The sequence below is a fragment of the Amphiprion ocellaris genome, chromosome 1 (genome assembly GCF_022539595.1).
Source record: "Amphiprion ocellaris isolate individual 3 ecotype Okinawa chromosome 1, ASM2253959v1, whole genome shotgun sequence".
In the NCBI taxonomy this organism is placed as follows: domain Eukaryota; kingdom Metazoa; phylum Chordata; class Actinopteri; family Pomacentridae; genus Amphiprion; species Amphiprion ocellaris.
Window position 1 is genome coordinate 129,244 of NC_072766.1, and position 27,329 is coordinate 156,572.

A 27,329-nucleotide genomic window follows, 5' to 3' on the forward strand; every position below is an offset into this window, starting at 1 on the left:
GAGTTAGATGAGAAGACTGAATATGAAGTTAAACTTAGGCTCTAAAGATCTAAAACTTTGTGTCTTCGCTTTTTTGCCAAGTCAGATAAGAAAATCAACACCACTGTCGTGTCTATGTAGCAAATATTAAGATTAATTCAAGCTCTTAAAATATATAACTATTTTTATTTGGTTCCCACCAACAGTTAGATGAGAAGATCAACACCAATGTCATGTTTATACAGTAAATATGAAGCTAAACTCCACCTTTAAACATCTAAAACTACCTTTTATTGGTTTTCCCACCAAGAGTCAGATGAGCAGTTTGACACCGATCTCATGTCTATGTATTAAATATGAAGCTAAACCTGAGCTCTAAACATCAAAAACTACCTTAAGTTGGTTTCCCACCAAGAGTTAGATGAAAAGATTGAATATCGAGCTAAATTCAAGCTCTAAAGATCTAAAACTACCTTAATTTGGTTTCCTGACAAGAGGAGACAAGTGACATCTTTCTTGGATTTGTACAGTAAATATGAAGATAATTCACGCTAAGAAATTGCTAATTAACGTGTCTTGACTTGTTTGGATGAAACTACAGTTAGCTACGGTTAGCTGTTTCCAGTCTCTATGCTAAGCTAAGCTAACTCCCAGCCAGAAAGCGAGCAGCAACATCTTCCTGTAATTAATCTGCAGTTAAACAAAGTGTCTGCTGGCTCAGGGGAAACGTCGAGGTGTTGCATGTGTGAAGTTGTTGCAGTAATGAGGGGAAAGCTGTCATGATTCCAGTCCATCCAACGCTGCCGTCAGATTGTCTTAAACGAGCAAATATTGACTACATCCCTTCCTAAACATTTCCTTTGTGGTGGACGGCGGCGGCTGGACAGGTGGCGTTCTGTGATGGATTATGAGATGGATGGGCCCTAAGCTGCTCCCAGGTTGTGTTGTTCCCCCGGCCTGCCACCACCTCTTCCAAAGTGCTCCGAAGCCTAATTCTTGTTCCCGGCCTGGCCTGCAGGGATGGGGGGATGGGACCCGGCTGCCCTCAGACCAATCAGCCTCTCAGCAAGCACACAAAGGTCCTGCTGCTTCTACAACTGGAAACTTGGCTGGACGGCAGAGGAGGGCGCACTGTTGGACCGGAGTCAATTACATTTCATTTCAATCAGGAGATTCAGCTGAGCAGCTTTTTCAGATCGGAATAAATACATTACCCCTCCGTTTTTTTCTAAATGTCTAATTTAATTTGAAACCGTGGCTAACTGGATGAAAGTTGGACGTCGATGTGGTTTTTCAGTTTGGAATTCCTGCTCCTGAAACAGGTGGTGCTCAGGATTGGATGAGGGCGTGCTTGTTATAGCGCTTCATCCAGCCTGATTAGTTCCTCTCCCTCGTTCAGCAGCATCATTACCAGCAGGGTGGCAGGAGAAGCCTCAGGCACAGAGACGCCACTTTCAGGCAGATTTAAACTCAGGGATGACATTTTGAGACGCACAATTATCAACTTTCTTCCAAACATTGATAAAAAGATCAATATCTGTGCCATATGAAGCAGGGATCGACTGGTTTGTGTGTTTCTGGGCTGATACTGATGCAGATTATTGCTAATCAAGCCGATATTCATTACATGTAAAGTTTTAACCCTGGTGTTGTCTTTACCCTCGTGTCGTCCTGCGAGTCGAAATTGACCCATTTTAAAGTTTGAAAATGTGGAGAAAAAAAATATTTTCACAGTGAAACTTCTGATGTTCACATTTTCAACATTTTGGGAAATTTTTTAACATTTTTGGTGGAAAAAAGAAATGTTAAAAATGTTTCTTAAGAACATTCACATAAAAATCAACTAAAATCCTGTGAAATTCTGAATTTTTGGACTTTTTTCAGACAAGGAACAATGTTTTTAAATTTTTTTGATAAGCTTGACAACCCTGGTAAAATAGAGCTTAAAATAAGCTTCCCAGCTAATTTTAAGATCTCAATATCCTAAATATCATATCTTATTTCAAGAAATCTTACCAAGCCATTTTTCACTTGTTCTATTGGCAGATTTTGTCACTTATTTCAAGGTAAAAATTCCTTGAATCAAGTTTTTTTGTTTGTTTTGAGAGGAGCATTTTTTCCAGTGAAACAGAGGAATCAGCACCTGGCATCACCCAAAGTAAAAAAAAAAAAAACATTAAAAATATGCCTACCAGCACCTCTAAAACCCTCCAATTAAGACATTATAGTTTGTTTAATCAGTGCAGGAACCTAAATGCACCAGACGCTCTGAGCCGTTGCCAACAGACACTCCTGGAAGTTAGCGCTGCTAGCCAGGAAGCAGCCGCTCGCCACAGAAACCTCCACAGAACTGAGAGCTGCCATTACACCTCTCATCTCACTTCACTCCACAAAGCCAACGAGCACATTACAAACACAAAAAGCCAACAAAAACCAGGGAGATTTGCTGGTAGCACTTCATCTGTTTCACCACCAGCATTTCCTCCACATCATGTTTTGTGCGTGAAAAACCAACAGCACATGATCTCACGGCGTTTATCTAAAGAGGCTTAATTGTTCGGCGTAGCGGCACCCGGCCCAGTTTATGTGAACTTGGAAGTCGGTTCTCATCCGGAGAAATGCCCCCGAGCTGGAAGACAGAAGAAGAGGCCACCCACGGGGCAAGTAGCTGTCATCGTCCATCCACTGGGGCTGAATTCAGTCAGTTCTTAAGCAACCTCAGCAAAAAAGAAAGAAAAACACCTTCTATTGAGAAACTCCACAAAGGAGAGCTCTTCCATTCTGCGGCTGGAAGATTACTGGGAGGGCTGCTGCAATCCTGCCTTCTCATTCTGAATGGAGTGGAGCGCAGAGTTGGAGCTAATCTGCAACTCAAACAAGAGTAAATCTGAGCTAATCAACGGCGAATTACAATGCTAGGCACAGGCAGAAACACAACGAGATGGGTGTGTGTGTATTGGTGATTCTGCTATGCTTTTCAAACCGTGGTGAAATACACCCTCAGGCTAGAAACAGCTTTAGTCAAAGAGCCACTCCAACACACCGAGAAGGAAATAAACACACAGCAGCGCAAAAATGTCGAAACACAAAATTACAGCGCACTCAAACACTATCAGTCAGAAGCTGTCACAACAACACGCAAGAGAGTTAAGAGGAGCCTGGAGACATCCAAAGAAATGGTTTCATGGCCAGTAGGAGCAGTTTTAGCAAAGATCTGGCATCTTTGTTTATTTCTAAACAAGTGAAGATGAATTAATAAGACATTCGTAGCCACTAACTAATTAACTAACTAACTAACTGGGTCAATCTGTAACTGAGGGACTTCTGAAGTCCATGGGATATATCTGCATGTCTTCATTAAAAGTTAAAATACTAATGTTTTTTATGTTCATTATAATCATGTCTTTACAAATTCCATAATTATTTTATGATTTTAGATGTTTTTGTGGTCATTTTACAATTCTTTGTAGTTATTTTGTGTGACTCGTCATTTTGTGTGTTTTTGTGGTCATGTTGTGTCTTTTTGTGGTTGTTTTGTGTGTCTTTATGCTCATTTTGTTTCTATTTTGGTAATTTTGAGACTGTTTTATGGGTATTTTAGGTCTTTTTGTGGTCATGTTGTGCATTTTTGTAGCCATTTTCAGTCTGTTTCTGGTAATTTTAGGTCTTTTTGTGGTCATTTTACAATTTTTTGTAGTTATTTTGTGTGACTCGTCATTTCTGTGTTTTTGTGGTCATGTGTCTTTTTGTGGTTGTTTTGTGTGTCTTTATGCTCATTTTGTTTCTATTTTGGTAATTTTGAGACTGTTTTATGGGTATTTTAGGTCTTTTTGTGGTCATGTTGTGCATTTTTGTAGCCATTTTCAGTCTGTTTGTGGTAATTTTAGGTGTTTTTGTGGTCATTTTGTGCATCTCTGTGGTCATTTTTCAACTTTTTGTAGTTATTTTGTTTACAGTACACTGTTGTTTCCCTTCAAAAATGCATTTCAAGCTATTTTCTGCACATTTGTGGTACTTTCTAAATAAATGATCTTTACACCCATGCAGCTCCTTTAGCAGCAATAATAGGATGATAAACCTCTACTTTAGTAAAGAAAACAGTCGTAACATGTGATGTGATAAAAACGAGTGGTGTCCACTGATTAAATCCAGTCTTTCTGCCCTCTGAAGAGCATAAAACCCAGATATTCATAAAGTGTGTGATGCAGGACAGGTTGTTTGTTCATGTAAAATAGATTTTTGGTTGAAAATTCAATGAAGCTGCTCTATTTTAGAGGCTCGGTGGGGGTGAGCTGAGGACAAGGGGAGTGTTCAGGATCTTAAGACAACACCAGGGTTAATTCTGCAGATTTTTTAAAAAAGTCAAAATGCTTTTCAAAGCCGCTCCTCGCTCTGGGGTTCAGAGGGTTCAGAAACCACTTTTCAGGAAAGTTTACAGTTGAAAGCTGGTTTCAGGTCTGATGGCGGTGAGCAGGGAGCAGATACAGGCCTGATAAGCCACGCTGTTTAGACTGACAATAAACCTGCATCCCAGGGTTTTCCTCGGCGTGGGCATGTCGCTGCAGGTCCAGCAGAGGAGATGAAACCATCCAGGAAGTCCGGCTTCAATAATAAGTCTCAGGGCTTATCAGACGGCGGTTTAGCCTTGAAGAAAGAAAAGTGGCAGCAATCATTTTCTCCTCGTGCTCAATGAATGTGAGGTAAACAAAATAATTAGTGCTCAGGTTTACACTCCGACCATATAATGTGCTTTTACTTGATTAGCTGCTGGCGATGCTGGGTAATTGCTGCATCATCCCCACCGCTGCTGCAAGGAAACGCTCTTATTGAAATTAATGAGAGGGTTGTGTTGTTGTTGTGTTGTTTTTCACACATTGTTGGTCTAAGTGTGACCTCAGGTGTGAGGAGGGTAATGACAGAGGAGAGATTAACAGTTTCTGAGCTCAAATGTTATTTCCTCTGTGATTTCATGAATAGTTTTCACAAATTTTAGGTTTATTTTGTGGTTTAACCCAGGGGTGTCCAACGTGCGGCTCGTGGGCCAAAAGCGGTCCTCCAGAAGGTCCAATCCGCCCCTCAAAGTGTAAAAATTCCAGAGAAGACATTAACTGCAGATTGTAAATTAGTAGAACTATAAATTTAAAATCATTTCTAGACCATGACAATTTGTTTTGATCATAAAGTAAAATACTGGATTGTTCATTGTTCTTTTGTCATTTTGGGTCTCATTTTTGTAAAATTTTGTATTGTTTTTGTTGTTTTTTGTATTTGTCATTTGTCTCATGTTTTTGTCGTTTTGTTTCTGTTTTTTGTCATTTTGTGTTTCCTTTTTGTCTCGCTTGTGTGTTTTGTCTTATTTTTGCCATTTTGGTTAATTATTATTTTTTTGTTGTTTTGTGTATCGTTTTGTCTTTTTTCTCGCTTTTGCCATTTTTTGCCGCTTTGTAACTTTTTTGTCTAATTTTATGTCTCTTTTTTTGCTTTGTTTTGTGTCGTTTGTCTCATTTTTTTTGTCATTCTGTGTCTCATTTCTAATATTTTGTCTGCTTTTGTTGTTTTTTTTGTCCTTTTTTTTTCTGACTTTTGTCATTTCGATTATAAAGTAAATCCTCTGTGGTTCAGTTCCAGGTGACTAAATGTTGTGTTCCTTTGTCGACACTCTGTGATCTGGAAGTTGTAATGTGGAAATGATAAACTGAGGCTGAATGTTGATGAAATTTAATTTTTTTTTTTTTTCAGAAATTTCAAGTTGTTTATGATGTTTTGTAGAAAGATAATTTACTAAGTGTGAACATTTTCAGAATTAACTTTTGTTGCACTAAAACAAAGGAACCATTAGGAGTTGTGGTTATTTATAGGTCATTATGCTGTGGTTTTACTGGTCTGGTCCTAAATGTGGAACCTGAACTAAGATGAGTTTGACTCCGCTGGTTTCAGCCAAACAATAATAAAAGATAGCGTTCTTATTCTTCATTTTGACAAATGAAAGTTTAATTTCAAAGTGTTTTTATTGTAGAAATTTGTCACAGCGGTTACGTAAGTTTGTAATTTTAAGCTTTTTTTGTTTTTAAATGACAGCTGGTGGTGATAATGTGTCAGGGACGGTAACTCCTGATAAAATGTTGGGACGGCCCGGTGGAAAACAGCTTTCCTTCCTCCTCCAACGTCAGTCTGCAGCCGACGGGACCAGCCCCTTCTTAGCTCCCTGGTGGATGTGACTCTCCAGCTTCCCTGAGAGAGAAAGAAGAGGAGAGGAAGGGATGAATCAAAACACCATCAAAGGGACAGAATGACCTTTCTGAGAGCTCAAGGCCTGCTGATTACCGGCGGCCTCGGGTAGATGCACAGAGACAGCGAGACGATGAATTAGAAGACCTGGGAGACCTTTTATTCCAGGACAGAGACAGACTGGAAACAAAACAAGCCGTCTTTTAATTCAGCTACACACTGAGGACGCATATTCAGAACAATCCAACAGCCGGCACAAAAGATGATGATCTAATACTGAGCTACAAGGAAATGCACCTTGTCATTTATTTCTTTGCTGTCTTGAACAAATTGGATCCGTACTGTGACAGTTCAGTCGCACACAGACTAATTAAAAGCATCTCACTGAACAACCACTGAATCACACTGTGCTAAATGACATCCTTCACTTCAAGGTTAGCAGCAGCAGGAACATGATCACTGGAATCACATGGAGATCGTACAATGGATGGTTTCATAGAGACTAATCCTAAAGGCTGGCTTATAATGCTGTCCTTTCCATTTTCAATAAGAGTGCGGATTAGAGTCGGAATATCAAAGTTCTTGTAAAAACAGCTGTTTTAGCTGAACCTTTGCATTAGTGAAACGATCTTGACGTTGATCTGAAGATTTCCATGAGAGTCTAATACAAACAAGACGGTATCATCCGCATAGAAAAGTACACTGCAGTGCTCGGTAGGAAAATAAATACTGTTTGTGTCACAAGAAGTAGCAGGATGGATAATACTCGACATTTTGTTATCAACAAACCTGATTTGAAGCCATCTGAAACTACAGTCTCTACCAGAAAGATATAATCTGTACAATCAAATATAATTTTTTTTTTTACAAGAACATGAAATTGATCTGTAAAAATACTGTTTTTTGCAAACAAAAATAAGGGACTAGATTTGCAGAAAGGTTGTTTGCCAACTTGATGGTATCATCAGCACAGAAAAGCACATGGCAACGTTCAGCTGGAAAATACATGCTATTTGTGTTTCAGAAACAGCAGGAGGGTTGATATTGATTTTTGTGCAACATTATTATGAAGCGACTTGATTTAAAGCAACAACAGTCTCGACCACAGATATATTCTGTGCAATCAATTATTAAATCTCATTTAACAAGAATTTTGCAATCAATTTCTAAAAATAAAAGACTAAAATCTGGATTTGCAGAAGAATTGTTGACAAACAAGATGGAATCTTCAGCATAAAAAAGCACCCGGCAATTTTCAGTTCCAAAGTATGGATTTTTTATGGAAACAATAAATACCAAGGGTGGAAATTTTGATCCTTGTGCAACACTTTTGTCAGCAAAGTTGAACTTGTCCACAACATTTATACAAAAATTGCAATAAATTAGTAAAAAAACATTGTAACATAACTCCAACAAGCCTGCAATGAGGTGGTCAACATAGGTTTTTGGAGGACAATCTGCTACCAAACCATTTTAAACTGCTTCTATTATTGTAGAGTTTCTACATGTCTATGTGAAGTTTAGAACAAGTTTCAAATGAATAAAAAAGACTAAAACCCAGATTTGCAAAAGCAAACATAACATCGTCTGCATAAAAAAGCACACTGCAATGGAAAATAAATAAATCCAGAAAGAAAATCAACCACCTTGATTTATCATCTCACAAAGATATGATTTATAGCCAGTCTGTGTAAAACAGCAGGAAACATTAAATGAATCCTTATCGGTGCTCTCCACGGCTGTATCCAGGGAAAGCTGATATCTGCGCATGTCTTTTGTCTGCCGTCAGTCCAGGATTCTTTCCTTAATCCTTCTGGATTCTGTATCTGGATGAGCTAACAGCACCTGCACAGACTCAGTGATTAGCAGTAAAACAGTAGCTCCCATTGTTGTGATAATTTCCACTGTTATAATCTGCTGTATATAAATTCATGTGAACCTCACATGAGAACGTTTATAAAGATGAAACAGCTGAGAATCTTAAAGAGGGAGTTTATCGAGGGGCTATTTATATGAAGGCCTGTAGCTATGGAGGGTAAACAGAAGCGCTGACCGGAGCTGACCTGCTAATCTACCGCCACTGAAACCACTCTCCGTCGATGCAGCGTCCCCGTTATCGATCACATTTCAGGTTTGTCTTTTAGAACTCATCCTCAGAAACGACGCTTTATCCTCCATAACCTGGCTGGCCTCATCCTCCACTTCAAACCAATAATAACCCTGGTTCTCCTCCTGTTTATCAAACGTTAGCTGGCTGCTCTCTGTGGTGGAGGCAGGCAGGGGAAAAACTGATCCGAGTGACAGGCGGGGTGCTGGTTGTCACTCGTGCTTTCTTTTCATGTTGTCACATTCTGGCTCCACTCTGTGGGTAGCACCAGCATAAACAAGGTGTTTAGGAGAAGTGCTGTTTGCTCACCATTTCCAATCCTGACTGAATGGCTGTCAGTGTGTAAGGCGTGGAAACACCTCTGGAATTTTTGGGGAGGAAAGCTGCCAAGAAGGCTATCCAAGATGACTTTAATGATACGTTCAGCGCAGCAGAAATGCATCAGAAGTTAAAAAGGCTGTTCTGAAACATTCAGCAGACGAGCTCAGAGGAGTCCCGCTGTAGTGTGTGTTTTAGGGGAAAATAAATATTAGATGTTAAGAGCCCAATAACTATATCATAAAACACCGAGATGGCAGCTGAACTGCCAGCAGAAGCAGAGTTCTTCTTTCTGGGAAGTGTGCTAAAGCTCTGACTACTTCAGCCTTCCTAGCTTCTTTTGGGTGATGTGTGAGTGGGAGCTGGAATCAATACTGTGGAAATGGGCTCTGGTAGTACTCCTTGTCATGACACAGTGACATTTCTATGAAAAGGAACTGATTCTAACAGTGAAAACAAGTGTTCCATGAAGGAACATTTAGTAGATGGACTGCAGAACCTTCTCACTTAGTTAATGTTTGCACAGTTGTCCCACATGAATGATCATCTAAGTTAAAAATCTACTTCAAGGTCAGCTGAGGGCAGAAAGTAAAATGCACAAAACACTAGACAGGTAGAAGAATCGTAGCATCCTGTAACGATATCAGTAGTGTCGAGTAAATAATGCCACGGCACGTCAGAAAGCTGCAATATCCAACTGAATGCATGCAGACATGAGCTTACGTTTCCTACTGACTGTTGGCTAGTTTAGCTAGTAAAGGAGCCCCGTGATAAAGACTGGTATAAGACTAACTGACCTCAGGATAAACTAGGACACTCATTCTAAATCCCATTCCAATACCTGACAACTGACACATTTCTGCACAACAACAGATGTAAATAAAGGATTGTTATCAGGTTTACGTTGATAGCAATCAGTTCAAAATTCCACTGTTTGGCTCCGATCTAACAAACAGGTTGAGGACATCCCTGGTATTTACTGTTGGAAACCATTTAGTGTTTTTTTCTGATGGAGGACAACAGTTTGATCATTTAAGTTCCTCTCTGGTTGCTCATTACACCCCAAAGAAGTCATATATTTGCTATATATTTGGAGGATTTTCCACGAAAATAACACCATCCTGCCTTAAAATCCAGAATATGCAGCACCACATGGTCACATTAAGTACATAAAAAACCTGATTTTAACCAGAGGGGGTCTTTAAACTATTAAAATACCTCCTGAAGCTGAACATGGGTATACAGGCAGGTTTTATGCAACTAGCCGGTGACAGTCGAGGACGACAACATGCGGTACATATTTCGGGCCTCACAACAAATCACTCTCATTATATTCACTGCTACAGTCCAACCCAGCAACGCTACATATTCCCCGTGTGAAGGCGACTTCTGTTCACGGCTCTGGAGCTGCTGACTGTCGCATTTCAAAATAGGTGCTGCGGAGTCGGGAGAGCTAGAAGGGAATGCAAGCGAAGACGAGGGGGGGAGGGTAGCAGCGAAGAAGTGGGTGGAAAAAACAGAGAGACAGCAAAAATGAGACAGAAGGGATGAGGAGGAGAAGGATAGGGAGAGGGGGGATGGTGGTGGAAGGGAGGCAGAAACAGAAAGGCTGGCCCATCGATTGGCTGAGATAATTTCCCATTGATTGCTGCACTGTTTGGAGATTGCTGGAGAAAGGTTTATTGCCCACACGCTGCAGCTGTGGAGGAGGCCATAAAATAAGCACAGGTTGTCTGCTGAGGGCTAGCTCCATCATCAGGACCGTAACACACCCGCTCAGCCTCCACACTCAGTTACTCTCCTTAGATATTAACAGATACGACTGCACGCATGCTACTCCCATCACACATAATGGCAGAATGCAGCTCATTGCTAATGGAAAACGCTCTCACATTATCCCTTGAAAATCCAGGGGCAGCAGTGCAAAGAGTATTTATTAGACTGAAATAGAGGTCCATCGACATCCTCCCTGACATCAATAACACGCAGCCCATCAGCCGCCCTGCAGTAATCATCACAGGAATAATTGGCTGCTTGCTGTTTCTCTTTCTGAAGAATAAAAAGGGCTGAATTTTGTATTCTTATTGCATCTTTTTATTACACGCCGATCCCACTGCACCTGAATAATAAACCGGGAGCAGCTATGCACACACACTCTAACCACATGTTGACACACCTTCCCAAAGATACACTCTGACACCAGGAAATGACTTCCTGCCTACAGATGATGACAGAGAAAAGGCAAAGTTAAAAGTGGAACAGTGGCAGCTCTGTGAATAAATGTAAAAGCTTCAATGGTATCTGTTACAGTGATCCCCACTGGGCTCCCACAATAACCAATTCACAGCCTATCACCAGAATACTGCCTGGAGAGGAAAAGAGGCTCACAGTGAAAAGGCTGTAAAAAGCCCAACCTTAACGGCAGGATTTAATGGTTTCAATTCAAACACAGTGTCAAAGAATGAGGATGATGAGGATGAGGATGTTTCAGGTGTCAACAAACCTCATTAATCAACCAAAAGCTGCAGCATGTTTACCAAATCACTTATTTTGCCCCTGATGTGTCTTCTAGGTTATTAAAAAACTCCATGTATACATGTTAGGTTAAAAACATGCTGTGCCAGAAACTGCAGTTCCTTGGATGGCCACTAGAGGCTGGCTCCATTCCCCATAGACTCCAATGTTAAAAGGAGCAGTTTCATAGCTGAAATAAACACCTCTGTACAAAAACAGGTTTTAGGCTTTATTCTCTAAAGACTAGTCACAAATGTGCAGTTCAATTTGTAAACTAGGCTAACGGTGAATCCTTTTAAAAATCATTTTTAGAAGCATTTTTTTATTACTGCACAACTACCTGGATATTTCTCTACCTTTAAACAGCACATGTTTAGATTTTATAACACAAGTCTTCTGAAGAAAGAAATCTCAGTGACAACCAGTTTAAATGAAGAATTTCTAATTAATAAAAAATATAATCTGCCTACCATCATATTTTATAAACAGAATCATTTCAAGCTGCATTTAACAACCCAAGACTCTCTAATTCTATGTTGTTTTGCCTTGTTTGCTTCCCCTCGTCCCGTTATGGGTTAATGGAAGGATGTGTTTATCTTGAACTCATTATTTTCTTTGATTTAACCGACTGATATATGATAAGACGTTAACCTCATCCATCTACTGAGGTTAAACACCGTAGCACTGCTGTGGGCACATTTTAGTTTAAAGCCAAATTTTTTTAAAAAAGGAGATTCTCTCAGCAAAAAGGTTGTCTTGAAGTTATAATGGCGTGAAAAGAAATAAAGCGACTACCGAACATCTCATTGAACAGATATGCTTCTATTTGATCAGATGTTTAACCCACATCCAGAGATGCCTTCATGTTGCATTAATCATCATCTCTACAGACAGCTGCATCAAATCACATGAATCTCACACTCTTGGAGGCTATATATCAGAATAAAACCATAAACTGCATATCATTGACCGACTGCAGGATTTCTTCCTGCTGAGAGTAGTAAAAGATTTTTTTCTGCTGTCAGTCAGCCGTCGCTCGACTCGTAGCTCTAGAGCCCTAGAGCTGCTGAATATCAAGTCATGAAAACAAATGGTGAACTTAAGTTAGGTGTGTGTCAAATGAATTAAAAGCTTCAATAGAGCTCAGATCTCCAGTAACAGTCTATAGGCATGTCAGCGCTAACATGCAGATGTTTAGGTTCAACGTTCACCATGTCTGAGCTTAACAGATGCTGGTTAGGACAAGGGAACGAGCTCAGATTAGCTGCAGTTGGAAGTAAAGTCAGTAGGATACAAAATCTGAGAATCATGAATGTCTGTCATAAAGTTTAGTAAATGTTAGTAAAACTGATCATCATGAATATCTGCACCCCACATTTTTATAGCCATAGCTGACATGAAGTCTCACTAAAATCCAACAAATGAAACATATTTTAATCTGAACAGTGCCAACAGTTGAGGTCATGACCATGAAGTAAATGTCTGAGCCAGAAACTGCAGTTCTTCTAACGGCCACTTGGGGCTGCCACCAAAAGTGCGTCGCTCCCCCATGTTAAAACGACCAACTTTACAGCAGAAATAAACACATTTGCAGCCTGAAACTAAATATGTTGTGGTCCTTACAGCTAATTTCCTCATTCATGGCTACTGTATGTGGAGTGAATTTATATTTAACTTGCTCGTTAAAGATGTATTAAGGCTTAAATTTATGCATAATTAGAGGCTAAGCTGCTTTAAGTGATGGTATGTGTCCACAGAATCCGTCAGTTGCTCACATCCCATTCATTGTCTGTGAAACACACTACTGGTTGCATTGCGGTGCGTTTCCAGCTACGTTGTGGTGCGTCGCCCTGGAGTTGCCTGCAGCTCATTTGCATAAAATAGACTTGACTTCTACTTTATGCAAATAAAGCATGGTGAGCAGAGGTCCGATGCCTTGTAAAACTTTGGTAAAACGTCATTTTACTCTCCCAAATGAAGACAAAACGTCCTCAAGAACCAACAATACGTCTATCTGCCCTCAACTGAAGCCCTCAGGATCATTAAAAGCTGTAAGACTGAGAATCTGTACAGATAAACTGTTAAAAAACGACACTTTAACATGGCACGTCACGCTAAAGGAGCTAAAAACAGAGTTTACAGACAGAAGGTTCTCCAAAGTCTGGTGGGGTTTTAACTAAAATGTTAAAACACAAAATGTTCCAATCAGTGCAGCGTACCTTTAAAAAAACACTTTTAGATAAAGTTGACTGATTTCCGATGGATTCTCTCTAAGAAAGTAAAAGATGTTGAATATAAAAATCTCAAAACAGGATGTTGTTGTAAATTTATGATTAGAAATCGGTGCCTAGCCGTTGTTGAGGTAAAACGAGGACAGATTCAGATTACTTCTCACCTCAAATGCTTTCAGAAATACTTTTCGCTCAACTGTTTTCGTAATAAAAGAGAAAGTTTGCCGCCGTGTTGGTCCGATGCTTCTCCTGGAAACAAGCTGTCATGTGACCACCTAGTGGCCCATTAGCCGGGCGATATTCAGAAAAAACGCCCCTGTCGACACGTGCCATGAGCAGTGGGCACCATCAGAGCTTCTTTAGCTTTTTTTGCTCCATTTCTTTGGCTGGATTCACCACAAAAAACATTTTTCTGGAACCTATGGATGATGTCATGAAGAGTTTGTTCATCTTCATATACGGTCTATTGTTCCACTGCTAGTGTGGTTTAAAAGCTCAGTAAGCTGTGAGGTGGTTCAATTTTCTTAGACATCTGTGGTGCACAGAAGTGGATGTATGGACTCAGAACAAACTGCTGTGTTCACTGATGCTCAACACAACAGAGGAATAAGTCTGTCTGCCGGAGCTTCTTATTACAGCCAGTTTGTTGTTCCATTTCCAGCAAGAAAAATATTGACAGCCTTTTTTTTTCCAGCATGCGAAATGAATTGAGAAATACATGTTAACAAAGCTCAATCCAGCTGAAACGCTTCAGAGGAATCACATGTGGCAGTTCCCATTCTTCAGGAAGCACGACACATCTCTGAAGATGGACTGAAAGGGCTCCCAGTTCATGACAAATTTAATAGGTTTAAAAAAAAAAAAACTTCAATCTGACTGGAGCTCAGCAACACTGCCTTTTATCTCCCCCTGCCTATCTGGCCTCGGCTCGTACACCTCCAGCTGAAGTCATTCTGCACGTGAAACCAAGCTGACAGCCTCGAGCACTGCAGGAGAGTGGATGTGTACAAAACCCTCGGTAGTCAGGGGAGAGCAGCGAGAGAGGAGGGGAAAAACCGCCTGGATTCCCATCTTGCTGTTAGTCACACCTAATTTACATTCCCTTCCTGTGCTGCCGAGCCGATGAATTTACAAGTGGATAGAGATGGTGCTGTTTGAGGCTTGTGTCGGCATGCTGCTTGCAAGGGGTTAGGGAGACGCATCAACCGAGCTTCCCTCTACAGAGAAAACAGTCTCTGCATCCCTGCTCGGCCCAAGCCTCCCCGCCTGAAGGTGTTTTCAGACACTGAGGGCTGTAATGGCTGAGTGGTTTCTCCTACCAGCAGCGAGCTGTTGAGCTGCTTTAGTCACGCACATGACAGTTCGTCACAACCCGCTGGAGAACCGCTGTCTGACAAGGCAGGGACAGGCAAGGTGCTGCTGGTTGCTGGGTGAACGTGGAGCACAGAGGACGTCGTCAGAACGTCCAAAATCCATCAGAACCAGAGCACAGACTGGACCGGTTCATTCTGCAAGAGCTTCACTTTTTAAACTAACATTTAACATCTGAATGTTAGTTTAAATGTTTAACCCTGGTGTCGTCCTGTGGGTCAAATTCATCCGTTTTAAAGTTTGAAAATGTGGAGAGAAATAAAATTTTCACAGTGAAACTTCTGATGTCCACATTTTAACATTTTTGGGAAATCTTTGAACATTTTTGGTGGAAAAAAAGAAATGTTAAAAGTGTTTATATAAAAAAATCAACCAAAATCCAGCGAATTTGGCTGGATTTTGGTTGATTTTTTTCTGAATGGTCTTAAACAAAATATTAGAAGTTTTACTGATATATATGGAATCACTTTAGCTAGTTTTAGGATTTTTTGGAAGATTTTGAAAATATCTACAGGAATATTCTTGCCAAATTTGGGGGATTTTTTAAAAATGAAACTTTTGACGGAAACTTTTCAGGAATTATTGAAATTTTTCTTCCTGAAGGTTTTGCAAATTTTCTGAAATTTGGGGAATTTTTGGGCTAAATATTTGGATTTTTTTTCAGACAAGAAAACTATATGTTTTGATGCCCGTAAATGAAGACAACAGGAAGGTTAAACACACTGTGATATAACCTGCTGTAAAGGACATCTGAAGGAGAAACTACACATGAAAAGATTGGAATATTAACTCATAAACTTCCTCAGCTTAATTACCCAGATTGATTACATTAAGGCAATATTTTTTTAAATGTTTTTTTGCATTACAAGTTATCTAAAATTAGAATTATTAATGTAAATGTTTAATAATGCAAATAATGTATCTTAAATTTAAAAATGCCCCAATTTGCATTAATTTCCAGAACGCTGATCTGAAAATGTTTCACTTTCTGGCCATTTTACTGTCAATTTAAAAAAAAAAAAAAGTTTTATCACTTTTTACTTTCAGCTATCAGAAACAATCCATTTTTAGGGATGTTTGGGGAGTAAAAGGCTAGCTTTGTTGAATATGATATGTTTTCAGACTACATGACGGCACACAGTGAAGAACTGTGTGGAGTTCTGGAGTTTTTCTTTCTAAGTGACCCCAAACTGTGTAAAAAGCAATAATTGTTGACGCTGTTCATTAATAAAGATGTCAGAGAGATGCTACAGTCTCATGCTCTGGTCAATGTTGGCCTTTTAGGAGGTTTTGCTTCCAAAACTTGTCTTTTTTCAGACTAGTGTTGAGAAAATATGCAAAACGCACATTTGTCTATCGAACATTTATGTAAATAACCACGTTTAATGAGATAATATATAAATCGCATATTTAAACAGACAATTTCAGAAAACTTGTAATACAAAAAAATTGTGATAATGAAAATAATCAACCTAAACCTATTAGTTTTATTTTTTAACGCATAAATAGTGACTTACATTATGAACAGCTGGAATTTTGCAATACTTATCTTTAAAGTCTGATTCTTAAAGTTTTTCCCTCAGAGTTTCCACTTCAGTCAGATGAACCTTTCCACTCATATTTCTGTCTTTATTCTGAAGATCCTACAGAGGACTTTCTTCATATATCATTCATTAACTGACTATAGAACATTCTATTCCTAAAACAGATTTTTTCTAGTTGTGATATTAGTAAAATCTGATTCAAGGAGTGATAAAAACAGATATCCAAAATATGCAAAAAGAAATGAAGGTTGCATTATCCAGTGTTTTTTTTTCTGTTCTTGAAGTTAATATAAATTAGGGAATTTTTGGACATGAATACTACCTTAAATGCATATTTAAACATCACATTTCAGAGAACCATAATACAGAAAATCCTTGTGTGAATGTAAGTAATCAGCTGGGGAGGATTAATGTTGATTAAATTAGATTAAAAAACATGTCTACATATCTTCCACATATTTCCCAGATATCTCCACTTCAGTAGAACTTACACACAGCAAACCTTCCAGCTGCAGTTCTGTCTGAAGGTTTTTACACATAGGTTTGTTCATTTATCATTTAGAACCTGATCTGAAGAATATTTTATTCCCCAAACATCCCTAAAATGGATTTTTTTTTTCTGGTAGCTGACAGTAAAAAGTGATAAAAAGAGAAAAAAAATTGACAGCAAAATTGCAGGAAAGTGAAACATTTTCAGACCAGCGTTCTGGAAATTAATGCAAATTAGGGCATTTTTAAATATATGATGCATTATTTGCTTAATTAAACATTTAAATAAGTACTTCTAATTTTAGATAACTTGTAACATAAAAAAATCATTGAATTAGTGTAATCAATCTGATAATTAAGCTGAGAAAGTTTATGAGTGAATATTTTAATCTTTTCACGTGTAATTTCTCCTTTACAGCAGGATCATAGTGTGTTAAATGTTTAAACATTTAAAGCAACATGTAAATGTTAAACGACAGCTTAAATGTTTAAATATATGTGCTGCTTGTTGCTGAATAGGAGAACTTAAAGTGTTGATGGTAAATTTTATGACTTGCTGATGACTTTATAGGAGTTTGTTCATCTCAGATTAAACAGAAACAAATGAAGAATTTAGTTAAAACAAATTTACCTGCAGCGGCAGAAACTTGGAACTACGTAGACCTCAGAATCAATCACATCAACAAACTGAAGTTCACATCATTGTTTAAAGCTCTTTAGTTCATAAGTGGGGTAAGAAACCGGTTGTTTTTTGTCAGGTGGGTTGGAAACGTACTTTTTGTGTTTACAGGAAGCACAAAGGTTGTCGGGTCAATCTGTAACTGAGGGACTTCTGAAGTCCATGGCATATATCTGCATACATTTTTATTAAAAGTAGAAAAACTAATGTTTTTATGTTCATTATGATCACGTCTTTACAAATTCCATAATTATTTATTATGGAAACAATCACTTATTAATAAAAATGACTGGATGTCACTAAAATGTCAACTAAATAAGCATCTGAATTTAATACCAACCACCTTCTAATGAGCTAAACAATAATAAAATGAGCTGATTCAGAAATAGTTGGGATTGTGTTCTTTCATTAAGGTGAGATAATCATGACAAATATTTCTTTTATGGCAATATATCAAATTTTACATGGAAAATAACAAATGAAATCACTTTCCACTAAGTTCCTCATTACAAAAACACCTCTCCAGGAAGTGTGTTAATTTTAGATCACATGACCTGCTCCACATGATGTCATTTCCTCCTGAAGAAAAGACTGATAGAAAGTAGTAACAGGTTTACTACAGTATCTGTAGAAATAAATTCTATACTAACATTTATTAGAATCTTTCTCTAAAATGTTGTGGTGTTTGGTTATAAGTGGTCATGTTGGTTTTAGGCCTGAAAACAGCTAAAATGTGGACTATGATACTAAAAGTCCCGCTATTACATACTGACCCAGCTGTGGTCTTTGAGGTGTTTCCTTCTAGTCGTGACTCAAACACCTGGAGTGGAGGTGAAGGAGACTCCGTGAATCTGTCCCGGTCTTTGATTGATTCTAATCTCAGCCTCACTTCTCCTGTTTCTGAAATGACTCAATTGCTGCCGGCGCAGATGAAACTGTTGCACTTCAGCCTCGAACACGAGCAGCAGCGAGACACAGCAACGCGAGGAATTTGGAAGGGAAGGAGAAAAAACTCAGTTTGGAGCTCTGCCCATTTCCACTTTAACAGAAACACAGTTAGCTACTACATGACTGTCAGTGTGTTGCTTTCACAGAGTTACAGGACCGAGTGATGGAAACCACATCTGACAAAGTGGGAAGCAGATAGCTAGAAGTCGGATCGGAAGATTGGAGGAAATTCTATTTGGAGTTAGCAGCACTGAGATTAGCAGACAGCGTGAGTGGGCTGAACTTTAATCCCTGTCAATTAACGTGGAAGAAAATGAAGGAGAAGCAAGATTTTAGAGAAAATATGACCATGCATGCACTGGAATAAGAATATCTGGAATGTAAATGGAACTGTAGGGGAGTTTTGTGCTTTGTGCAACCTGCATAAACCAAATGGATTCAAACAGTAGATTTAATTGATTAAAGTCCTGTAAATATCCACAGATACGCAGGAACAAATGATGTGCAGACAGACAACATAAAACTAGTAAAATCAGTCAGTAAAACTAAATAAAATAGTCCAAATTATTTTAAAAAGGCAAAAGAGGACAGAAACTTAAAAGATTAATTCCTAAAATAAATATAAATATGAAATATTAGGACCATTAAGAGCAGCCAAAAGCCATTGAAAACATGCACATCTTGATTTTTAAAAAATATCTGTGGACAATATTTTATCACAATGAAAGACTGTGATATGCAAAATAAATAGTAAAAAGCTCCAATGACTTGTGAAATAAAAACCCTGACTTTATGCCTCATAAAATACAGAAAATCCTCATTTAGGAACTACTAAGCAACAAATTTAACCTGCAAGTTGCTCATTAACATCCTCAGTCTTCAAGGATTTGATTAAAGAAGAGCATAGATAAAGATTATTCAAATATAACCTTTATGTTTTTATTCCTTTATGCTTATGGATCAATGGAATACAGGAAAAGCTTATTGCACTTTAATAGACACTGGCAAAAACAGCATTTCTAAAGTATTATTAAACGCTTTCAATTTAAATTTTATGTATAATTTAGCACAATGAAAAACTGTGAAATGCAAAGTAAATAGTAAAAAACTCCTATGACTTGAGAAATATGAGCAGTCCTCAGAAAAACTTGTCTTTATGCCTCATAAAACATCGAAAATCCTGGTTTATGAACTATTAAGGAACAAATTCAACCTGCAAATTGCTCTTTAACATCCAAAGATCAACATAAATAAGGATAACTAAAATATTTAATTGCGAAGTCGAGTTTTGCTCCAAATTTTATGCTCAGCAAATCTGTTCCAGAGACATTTATGCTGTGCAGATGTTTGGTGTTTTCTGATCACGAGCTGCTGCACAAAATGATCCACGGCCTGTGACTATTTGGAGGCAGAGAGGCGCTAATCAATTTTAACTGTGTGAGTTTGAAGTGAGAGCTAGACGGCGGTGTCAGACAGTGTACATATCGATTCCACGCTGGAGGCCATTTTGTGTGTAAAAATAAAAGCATCGGCCCACATTAAATGCGACCGCCATTCTGTTTCCAAAACTCCTGATGAGCAGCCGACGGCCAATGCTCCGGCGACTTCTGACCAATTTAAAACGTCCCCAAATTGCTGAAAATCTGCAAAACCTTCAGGAAGAAAATTCCATTAATCCCTTAAAAGTTTCCCTTAAATGTTTTCTTAAAAAAAAAAAAAAAAAAAAAAAAAATCCCCCAAATTTGGCAAGAAAATTCTTGCAAATATTTTCAAAAAATGAGTAAACATTATCCAAAAAAATCCTAAAAATATCTAAAGTGATTCCATATATATCAGTAAAACTTCTATTTTCTTTAAGAACATTCACATAAAAATCAACCAAAATCCAGCAAAATTCGCTGGATTTTGGTTGATTTTTATGTGAATGTTCTTAAAGAAATATTATTTTTAACATTTCTTTTTTTCTACCAAAAAATGTTCAAAGATTTCCAAAAAATGTTGAGAATGTGGACATCAGAAGTTTCACCATGAAAATATGTTTTTTTCTTCCCCACATTTTCAAACTTTAAAACAGGTGAATTTGACCTGCAGGACGACACGAGGGTTAAAGAAACACACGATAGATGCTGGAAATATGAAAGAGCCACAAATCTGTGTGAGGACGTCGAAGGATGAGGGTATCTTTGGGTTTTCAGTCACTTTCTGGTCCGGTTTTGTTGCTTTCTAACTTTTTGTCTAATTTTTCTCTTTTTTGTTTTGGTTTGTGTCATTTGTCTCATTTTGTGTCATTTTGTGTCTTGTTTTTGTAATATTTTGTCTTGTTTTTGTAATATTTTGTCTGATTTTTGTCATTTGTCTCATGTTTTTGTCATTTTGTCTTTCCTTTTTGTCTCGCTTGTGTTTTTTCTCTAATTTTTAGCATTTTGTGTTTGCTTTATTCGTTGTTTTGTGTATCGTTTGTGTCATTTGTCTACTTTTTTGTCATTTAACTGAGGCTGAATGTTGCTGAAATTGAACTTATTTTTCCTCAGAAATGTCAGGTTGTACCTGATGTTTTGCAAAAAGATAATTCCTTAAATGTGAACATTTTCAGAATGAACTTTTTTGCTCTAAACCAAAGGAACCACTAGGAGGTCCACTGGAGATCAGACTGGACTGAATGTGGAACTAACCTGGACTGAAATGAGTTTGACTCTCCTGATACAAGAGAAGTGATTGATCATCTGTGAGGCTCTCATTGTGTTTTCAAGAATCACTTGTGGCATCGAATTTCACTGGATTTTGGTAGATTTTTTCCCGAATGCTCTTAAAGAAACATGTTTTTAACATTTTTTTTACCACCAAAATTTTTTAAAAAATTTCCCAAAAATGTTGAAAATGTGGAAGTTTTCACTGTGAAAATATATTTTTTTCTCCAAATTTTCAAACTTTAAAACGGGTCAATTTATGGATCAGTGGAATACAGGAAAAGCTTATTGCACTTCAATAGACACTGGAGAAAACAACGTTTTTTTAAGTATTATAAAACGATTTCAATTTAAATTTTATGTGGAGCAAATTAAACGAGTCTCGCTGGTTTTTGGATGGACCTCTTCCTTTGCCAGAGCTCCACCTTTACACCACACATCACAGCAGTTTTTCACCTAACAGCGCTAAAACCAAACCTGCCCTCGGCTCAGTGGAGGAATAACCCACCAACCCGCTGGTCAAGAAACCACCAGCGGCTGAAAGAGCCCATTGTTCTGAGTGAAAACACTTGATAATGAACTCAGAGATGGACTCCAGAAGGATAACGGCGCTCTGCTTTGCATTTCCATTTCCCTCCTCTATAACTACACTCTATTATCTGTTAACCAGGAATCTCACATTCCACCTCACAGGATCCAGAAACAGCACTGGACATGAAAAAAACACAAGTATAGAAATAAAGGTTCACGTGTGAATGTTTACATCTCTGATTGATTCTTCCTGATCATTTCTGTATTGATAAAGTTCAATATTTCATAATAAAAGACAGGAGGGTCAATCTGTAACTGAGGGACTTCTGAAGTCCATGGCATATATCTGCATACATTTTTATTAAAAGTGAAACAACTAATGTTTTTATGTTCATTATGATCATGTCTTTACAAATTCCATCATTATTTATTATGGAAACAATCACTTATTAATAAAAAATGACTGGATATCACTAAAATGTCAACTAAATAAGCGTCTGAATTTAACACCAACCACCTTCTAATGAGCTAAACAATAATAAAATGAGCTGATTCAGAAATAGTTGGGATTGTGTTGTTTTATTGAGGTGAGATAATCATGACAAATATTTCTTTTATGGCAATATATCAAATTTTATAAGGAAAATAACAAATTAAATCCCTTTCCACTAAGTTCCTCGTTACAAAAACACCTCTCCAGGAAGTGTGTTAATTCCAGATCACATGACCTGCTCCACATGATGTCATTTCCTCCTGAAGAAAAGACTGGCCAGACTCCAAGGCTTTCTGAGGTATTTAATATAAAGTAGTCAACAGGTTTACTACAATATCTTTACAAATAAACTGTATACATAATATTTAGAAGAATCTTTCTCTAAAATGCCATGTGGTGTTTGGTTATCAGTGGTCATGTTGGTTTTAGACCTGAAAACAGCAAAAATGTCGACGATGATACAAAAAGTCCCACAGTTATATATTGACCCAGGAGTTGATGTAAAAGCAGCTCATTAAAAGCAAACCTGTCTCACACTGAGCTAAATGATTGTGTTCAGGATTGCCAAACTCATTAATGACGTTATCCATCACACTTAAAGCTCCTCTGTAGTCCTTGATTAAACCCTGAAACAGTCATCTCCGTGTATCAAAGTCTCATATTTAGATGATTTTTTTCCATGTTAATAATCCCTGCATGCATTAAAATGAAGTCCCACCTGTGATTCTGTCAAACACTGGAAAACTGCTCTAAGTTACACAACAACAGCTGTAACATTGGAGTAATTCAGCCGGACATTGACGAATAATGATAGAAAAAACCTGAAAGAAAACCGCTTAGTTCACTCAGTTTGTTCAGTATAAAAGTCCAGAAGTGTGACTCTATGATTATGAGACGTCCAACAGATTACTGAAGGTAGAAATGTTCAGCTCATTCTGCTCTGATGTCTTCTATCATCCAAAAAACAACAACACACAGACACGCTAAAAGAGGGAGTGTTGAAGGTTGTGTGAACACAGAATATCAGTAGAAATATTATGAAATACTGTATAATTAGTATTTTAATAGAGCAAATTGTAAATAAAAAAAGTCTGGAAAGATTGCCAGAAAAAAATACATTAAAAAAACAGCGGAAACTGTAAAAAAAAAAAGTGTAAAATACCTGCAAAGTATTGTTGTATTTTCCTGATTAAATACAGTTCATCAGCATCGTCTGCTAAAATACAGATTTCTGATGTGGAATTGAAGCACATTTTAGTCATGTTTTATGATTTTGTGTTCAACATAGAAATTAATCAATTTTTCAGGTTAACTTTTAGCGACATTATCTGTAAATTTAACCAAACAGGGAAAATCAGTAATACAACTTTAAAAAATATTTACTATTTCAATCCTCAGTATACATCATTTTTCCTTTCAGTAATGGTAAATAGCTGTAAAATATTTTTTTCTGATTCAAATATAATAAAAAAATAGTGTAATTTTACAGTCATTTGTTATGAAAGAACATATTAATATCATTAGAGTCCAAGAACCACATGGTGTGAAGATCCTATTGGAATGCAAAGAATTATTATTATTATTGTTATTAATGTTATTTTTTATTGACATTATCCATAAATCTAACCAAACACGGAAAATTAGTAAAATAAAAAAATGATTATCAATCCTCAGGTAATAGTAAATGAAAAGAGTTGGACAATATCAGCAAAAAAAGCCAATATCTGACATCCCTACTAGATAGGAGAAGTCTGTAAAACAATAACAGTAAATTCTTTAAAAAGAAAAGAGTAATTATTGTAGTGTTCTCCATCGGGCTGTAGAAGGAGAAACTGCAGCTAAAAATAAATTATTATTATTATTATTATTGTTATTATTATTATTGTTATTATTATTATTATTATTATTATTATTATTAATAATAATAATAATAATAATAATAATAATAATAATAATAATAATAATAATAATAATAATAATAATAATAATAATAATAATAATAATAATAAATAATAATAATAATAATAATACATTTTATTTGTAATGCACTTTTCATTTAGGCAAAATCTCAAAGTGCTATACTGAAGATAAAAAACAAACAAAACAACAACAAGCAAACAAAAGTTTGTTTGCTTCATGTCAGTGTCGGTCCGTTAAAGAACCTTTTACTCACTTTAACCAAAGGTTTTTGAGCCTAAACACAATTTTGGACGACGCTTGTCTGCAACATTCTCTTTAGAAACAAGTGAAATCTGACTAATTATGACGTTTGTTGACTCTCACACACTTAATGAGATGAACTGTTGTTCCTCTGAGCTGCTAAAAATCACCGTTTCCAGTTTCAAACGGTGGTAATGAGAAACTCAGACTTGCCACCTCTGCTGAGGGAGCGTTTACAGGAGTGAAGACGAGGGCAGTCATCCAGAAGATGTTTTATTCTTTCCACATTAGCTTCCATCACATCCTGTTGTTAGAACAATGTGTTGTCACCAGAACCCCGCAGCGACTCCAAACACAACGTTTAAACAGCTGTCAGCTCACAGCAAATAAGAAAACCAACCTTTAGTATCAGAAAAAAAATCCTCATTACACCTGGATGACAATAATAATAATAATAGAGTTAAAGAACAACTCAGTGGAGAAATAATGAGTTGGATTCACTGTTTGGGATTTGAAGATGTTGATGGAATATTTAGATATTTTGATCACTGATTGATCATTCAAGTCCATTTTTAAATCCAAAAATGCACCAATTCCAGTGTTTCAAATGACAGTAAGTGCTAGTTTTTCTTGCTTTTAGGATAAATGTCTAATTATCTTTGGACAACTTCTTACTAATCAGTGAAATGCAAAAACAAACCAGAGATTAATACTAAAAATAACTATTTGTAGAAACTGTAATTAAAGTTAAAAGGTGCTATTATCAGTATTATGAAGAAAATGCTAGGAAGCAAAGTGTTTTGTTCAAGAAATGAATAGAAAGTGTCCCCCAGAGAGGACAATTAAATGTCCTTTATGCCTCATTATGGACAAATTGGGTGTGATGTGTACCAGTCTTACAGCGTTTTATTCCTGCTTTGACACCACATCTCCATTTCTTACAATTCCATTTATAATTCATCCTCCAGAGTCAAGAAAACCTCGTCAGGCGACACACACTCGGCTGCCGAGGGCTTTAAAAAGCTCCTCAAATCCTCAGTAGCCACAATGTCAAAGGGACAAAATATAAAGTGTAGCCTACTTCTCCAGAGCCGCGGCGGGACTCTGAAAAGGTGAATACAGCCATGTTATTAAAAAGGGTCCTTATGAAGCAGCCCTGGCCACATCTAATTAGAATGTAAATGTAGTGTGGGCTGGGATGGATCACAGAGGATAGACATTGGCATTTAGATTATGCTGAGACTAGATTACTGATGACACCGTGTGTTGGTGAGATAGCCTTGTTGAGAGCGGCTTGGCAACTGACTAATTGTGTTTCACCACTTTGCAATGTAGGCCGAAGCTGCTGCTCTATTGGTAATTAACAAGAGGGAAAAGAATAAAACACACACAGACACAGGGACTCACAACACACACACTCCATTCTATACAATCAGCTCCATTCCAGAGGAAGAGATGGACAATCAAAACGACAGAAAAAGACAAAAAAAACAACAAAAACAAGACAAAATATTACAAAAATGAGTCGCAAAATGACGAAAATGACAAAAGCAAAATGACAAATAAGTAGACAAATGACACAAATGATACACAAAACATTGAACAAAGCAAAACACAAAATGACAAAAATAAGACACAAAACACAAGCGAGACAAAAACGAAACACAAAACGACAAAAAACACAAACAAAATGACAAAAACATGACGAACAACAAGTCAGACAAAAGAGCAACAAAAAACAAGACAAAATATTACAAAAAAGAGACGCAAATCTAAAAAAACAAGACATTAAATGACAAAAAAACTGGACAAATGACAAAAATGAGACAAAAAACACAAGTGAGAAAAAAGGAAAAACAAAATGACAAAAACATGAGACAAACGACAAAAATCAGACAAAAAAAACAAAACAGGAAAAATTTTACAAAAATGAGACACAAAATGACAAAAAATGAGACAAATGACATAAAACAAAACAAAAACAGACAAAAAAAATTGACAAAAAAGTTAAAAAGCGACAAAAAAATGAATGAAATGACAAAAATTAGACAAAAAGACAAAAGCAAGAAACAAAACAATAAAAACATGAAACAAATGACAAAAGATACAAAAAAGACAAAAAACACAAAATATGACAAAATTGAGACGCAAAATGACAAAAATGAGAAACAAAGCAGCAAAAAATGAGACAAAAAATGACAAAAGCGAGAAACAAAGCAACAAAAAAAGTAGACAAGCAATGCACAAAACAACAAATAAAGCAAAACAAAAAATGGCAAATGTAAGACAAAAAGGTAAAACAAAACACCAAAAAACAGCAACAAAATGACAAAAGTCAGACAAAAAACAACAAAAACAGACAAAATATTACAAAATTGAGACACAAAATGACAAAAGAACAGTGAACAATCCAGTATTTTACTTTCTGATCCAAACAACTTGTCATGGTCTAGAAATGATTTTAAATTTATAGTTTTACTAATTTACAATCTGCAGTTAATGTCTTCTCTGGAATTTTTACACTTTGAGGGCCTGATTGGACCCTCTGGAGGACCGCTTTTGGTCCGCGGGCCGCATGTTGGACACCTCTGCTGCAGATGGTGAAATGAGTTTGTCGTGTGTTGAAGGATTGTATATTTTTTTGTGTTTATCATGTGAATGTTTCCATTTGAGCTGCATATAAATATGTATAAAAACATGCAGTTTAAATAAAAACCTGGTTAAATAAATAAAAATGCACTCCAGCTATCCTGCACCTATTGTAGCTCGACTGAAAGAATGATGCGCTTCTTTGCACTACGCTCAGAAGAAAATCCTCTCACCTCCCTGCATTTCCTCAGCAAGGGCATACGGCATGAACAGGAGAGCAAACAGCAAAACCAAAGACGGCGTGGAGGAAGGAGAGGAGGGAGCAGAATGGAATAAACTGAGGCTGATCTGGTGCTCTGCATTCTGAGGACGCTGCATTTGCATATCTGTGCAGTGGTGCAGAGGGAGAAATGTGTCGGTGCTGACAGCTAGCTGAATATCTTAAACCTGCACAGACGGCC

General features: G+C 37.2%; 1 protein-coding gene across 1 annotated transcript in view; it reads right to left on the reverse strand.

Moving 5' to 3' along the window:
- Positions 1-3,176: 3,176 nt before the first annotated feature.
- trip4 (thyroid hormone receptor interactor 4) overlaps positions 3,177-27,329 on the reverse strand; it is a 134,220-nt gene continuing 110,067 nt past the window's right edge. Inside the window, exon 13 of the mRNA XM_055010652.1 lies at positions 3,177-6,210. Within this exon, the coding sequence (XP_054866627.1) occupies positions 6,146-6,210 (65 nt within the window). The 3' untranslated portion in view covers positions 3,177-6,145. The remainder of the gene's footprint in view (positions 6,211-27,329) is intronic.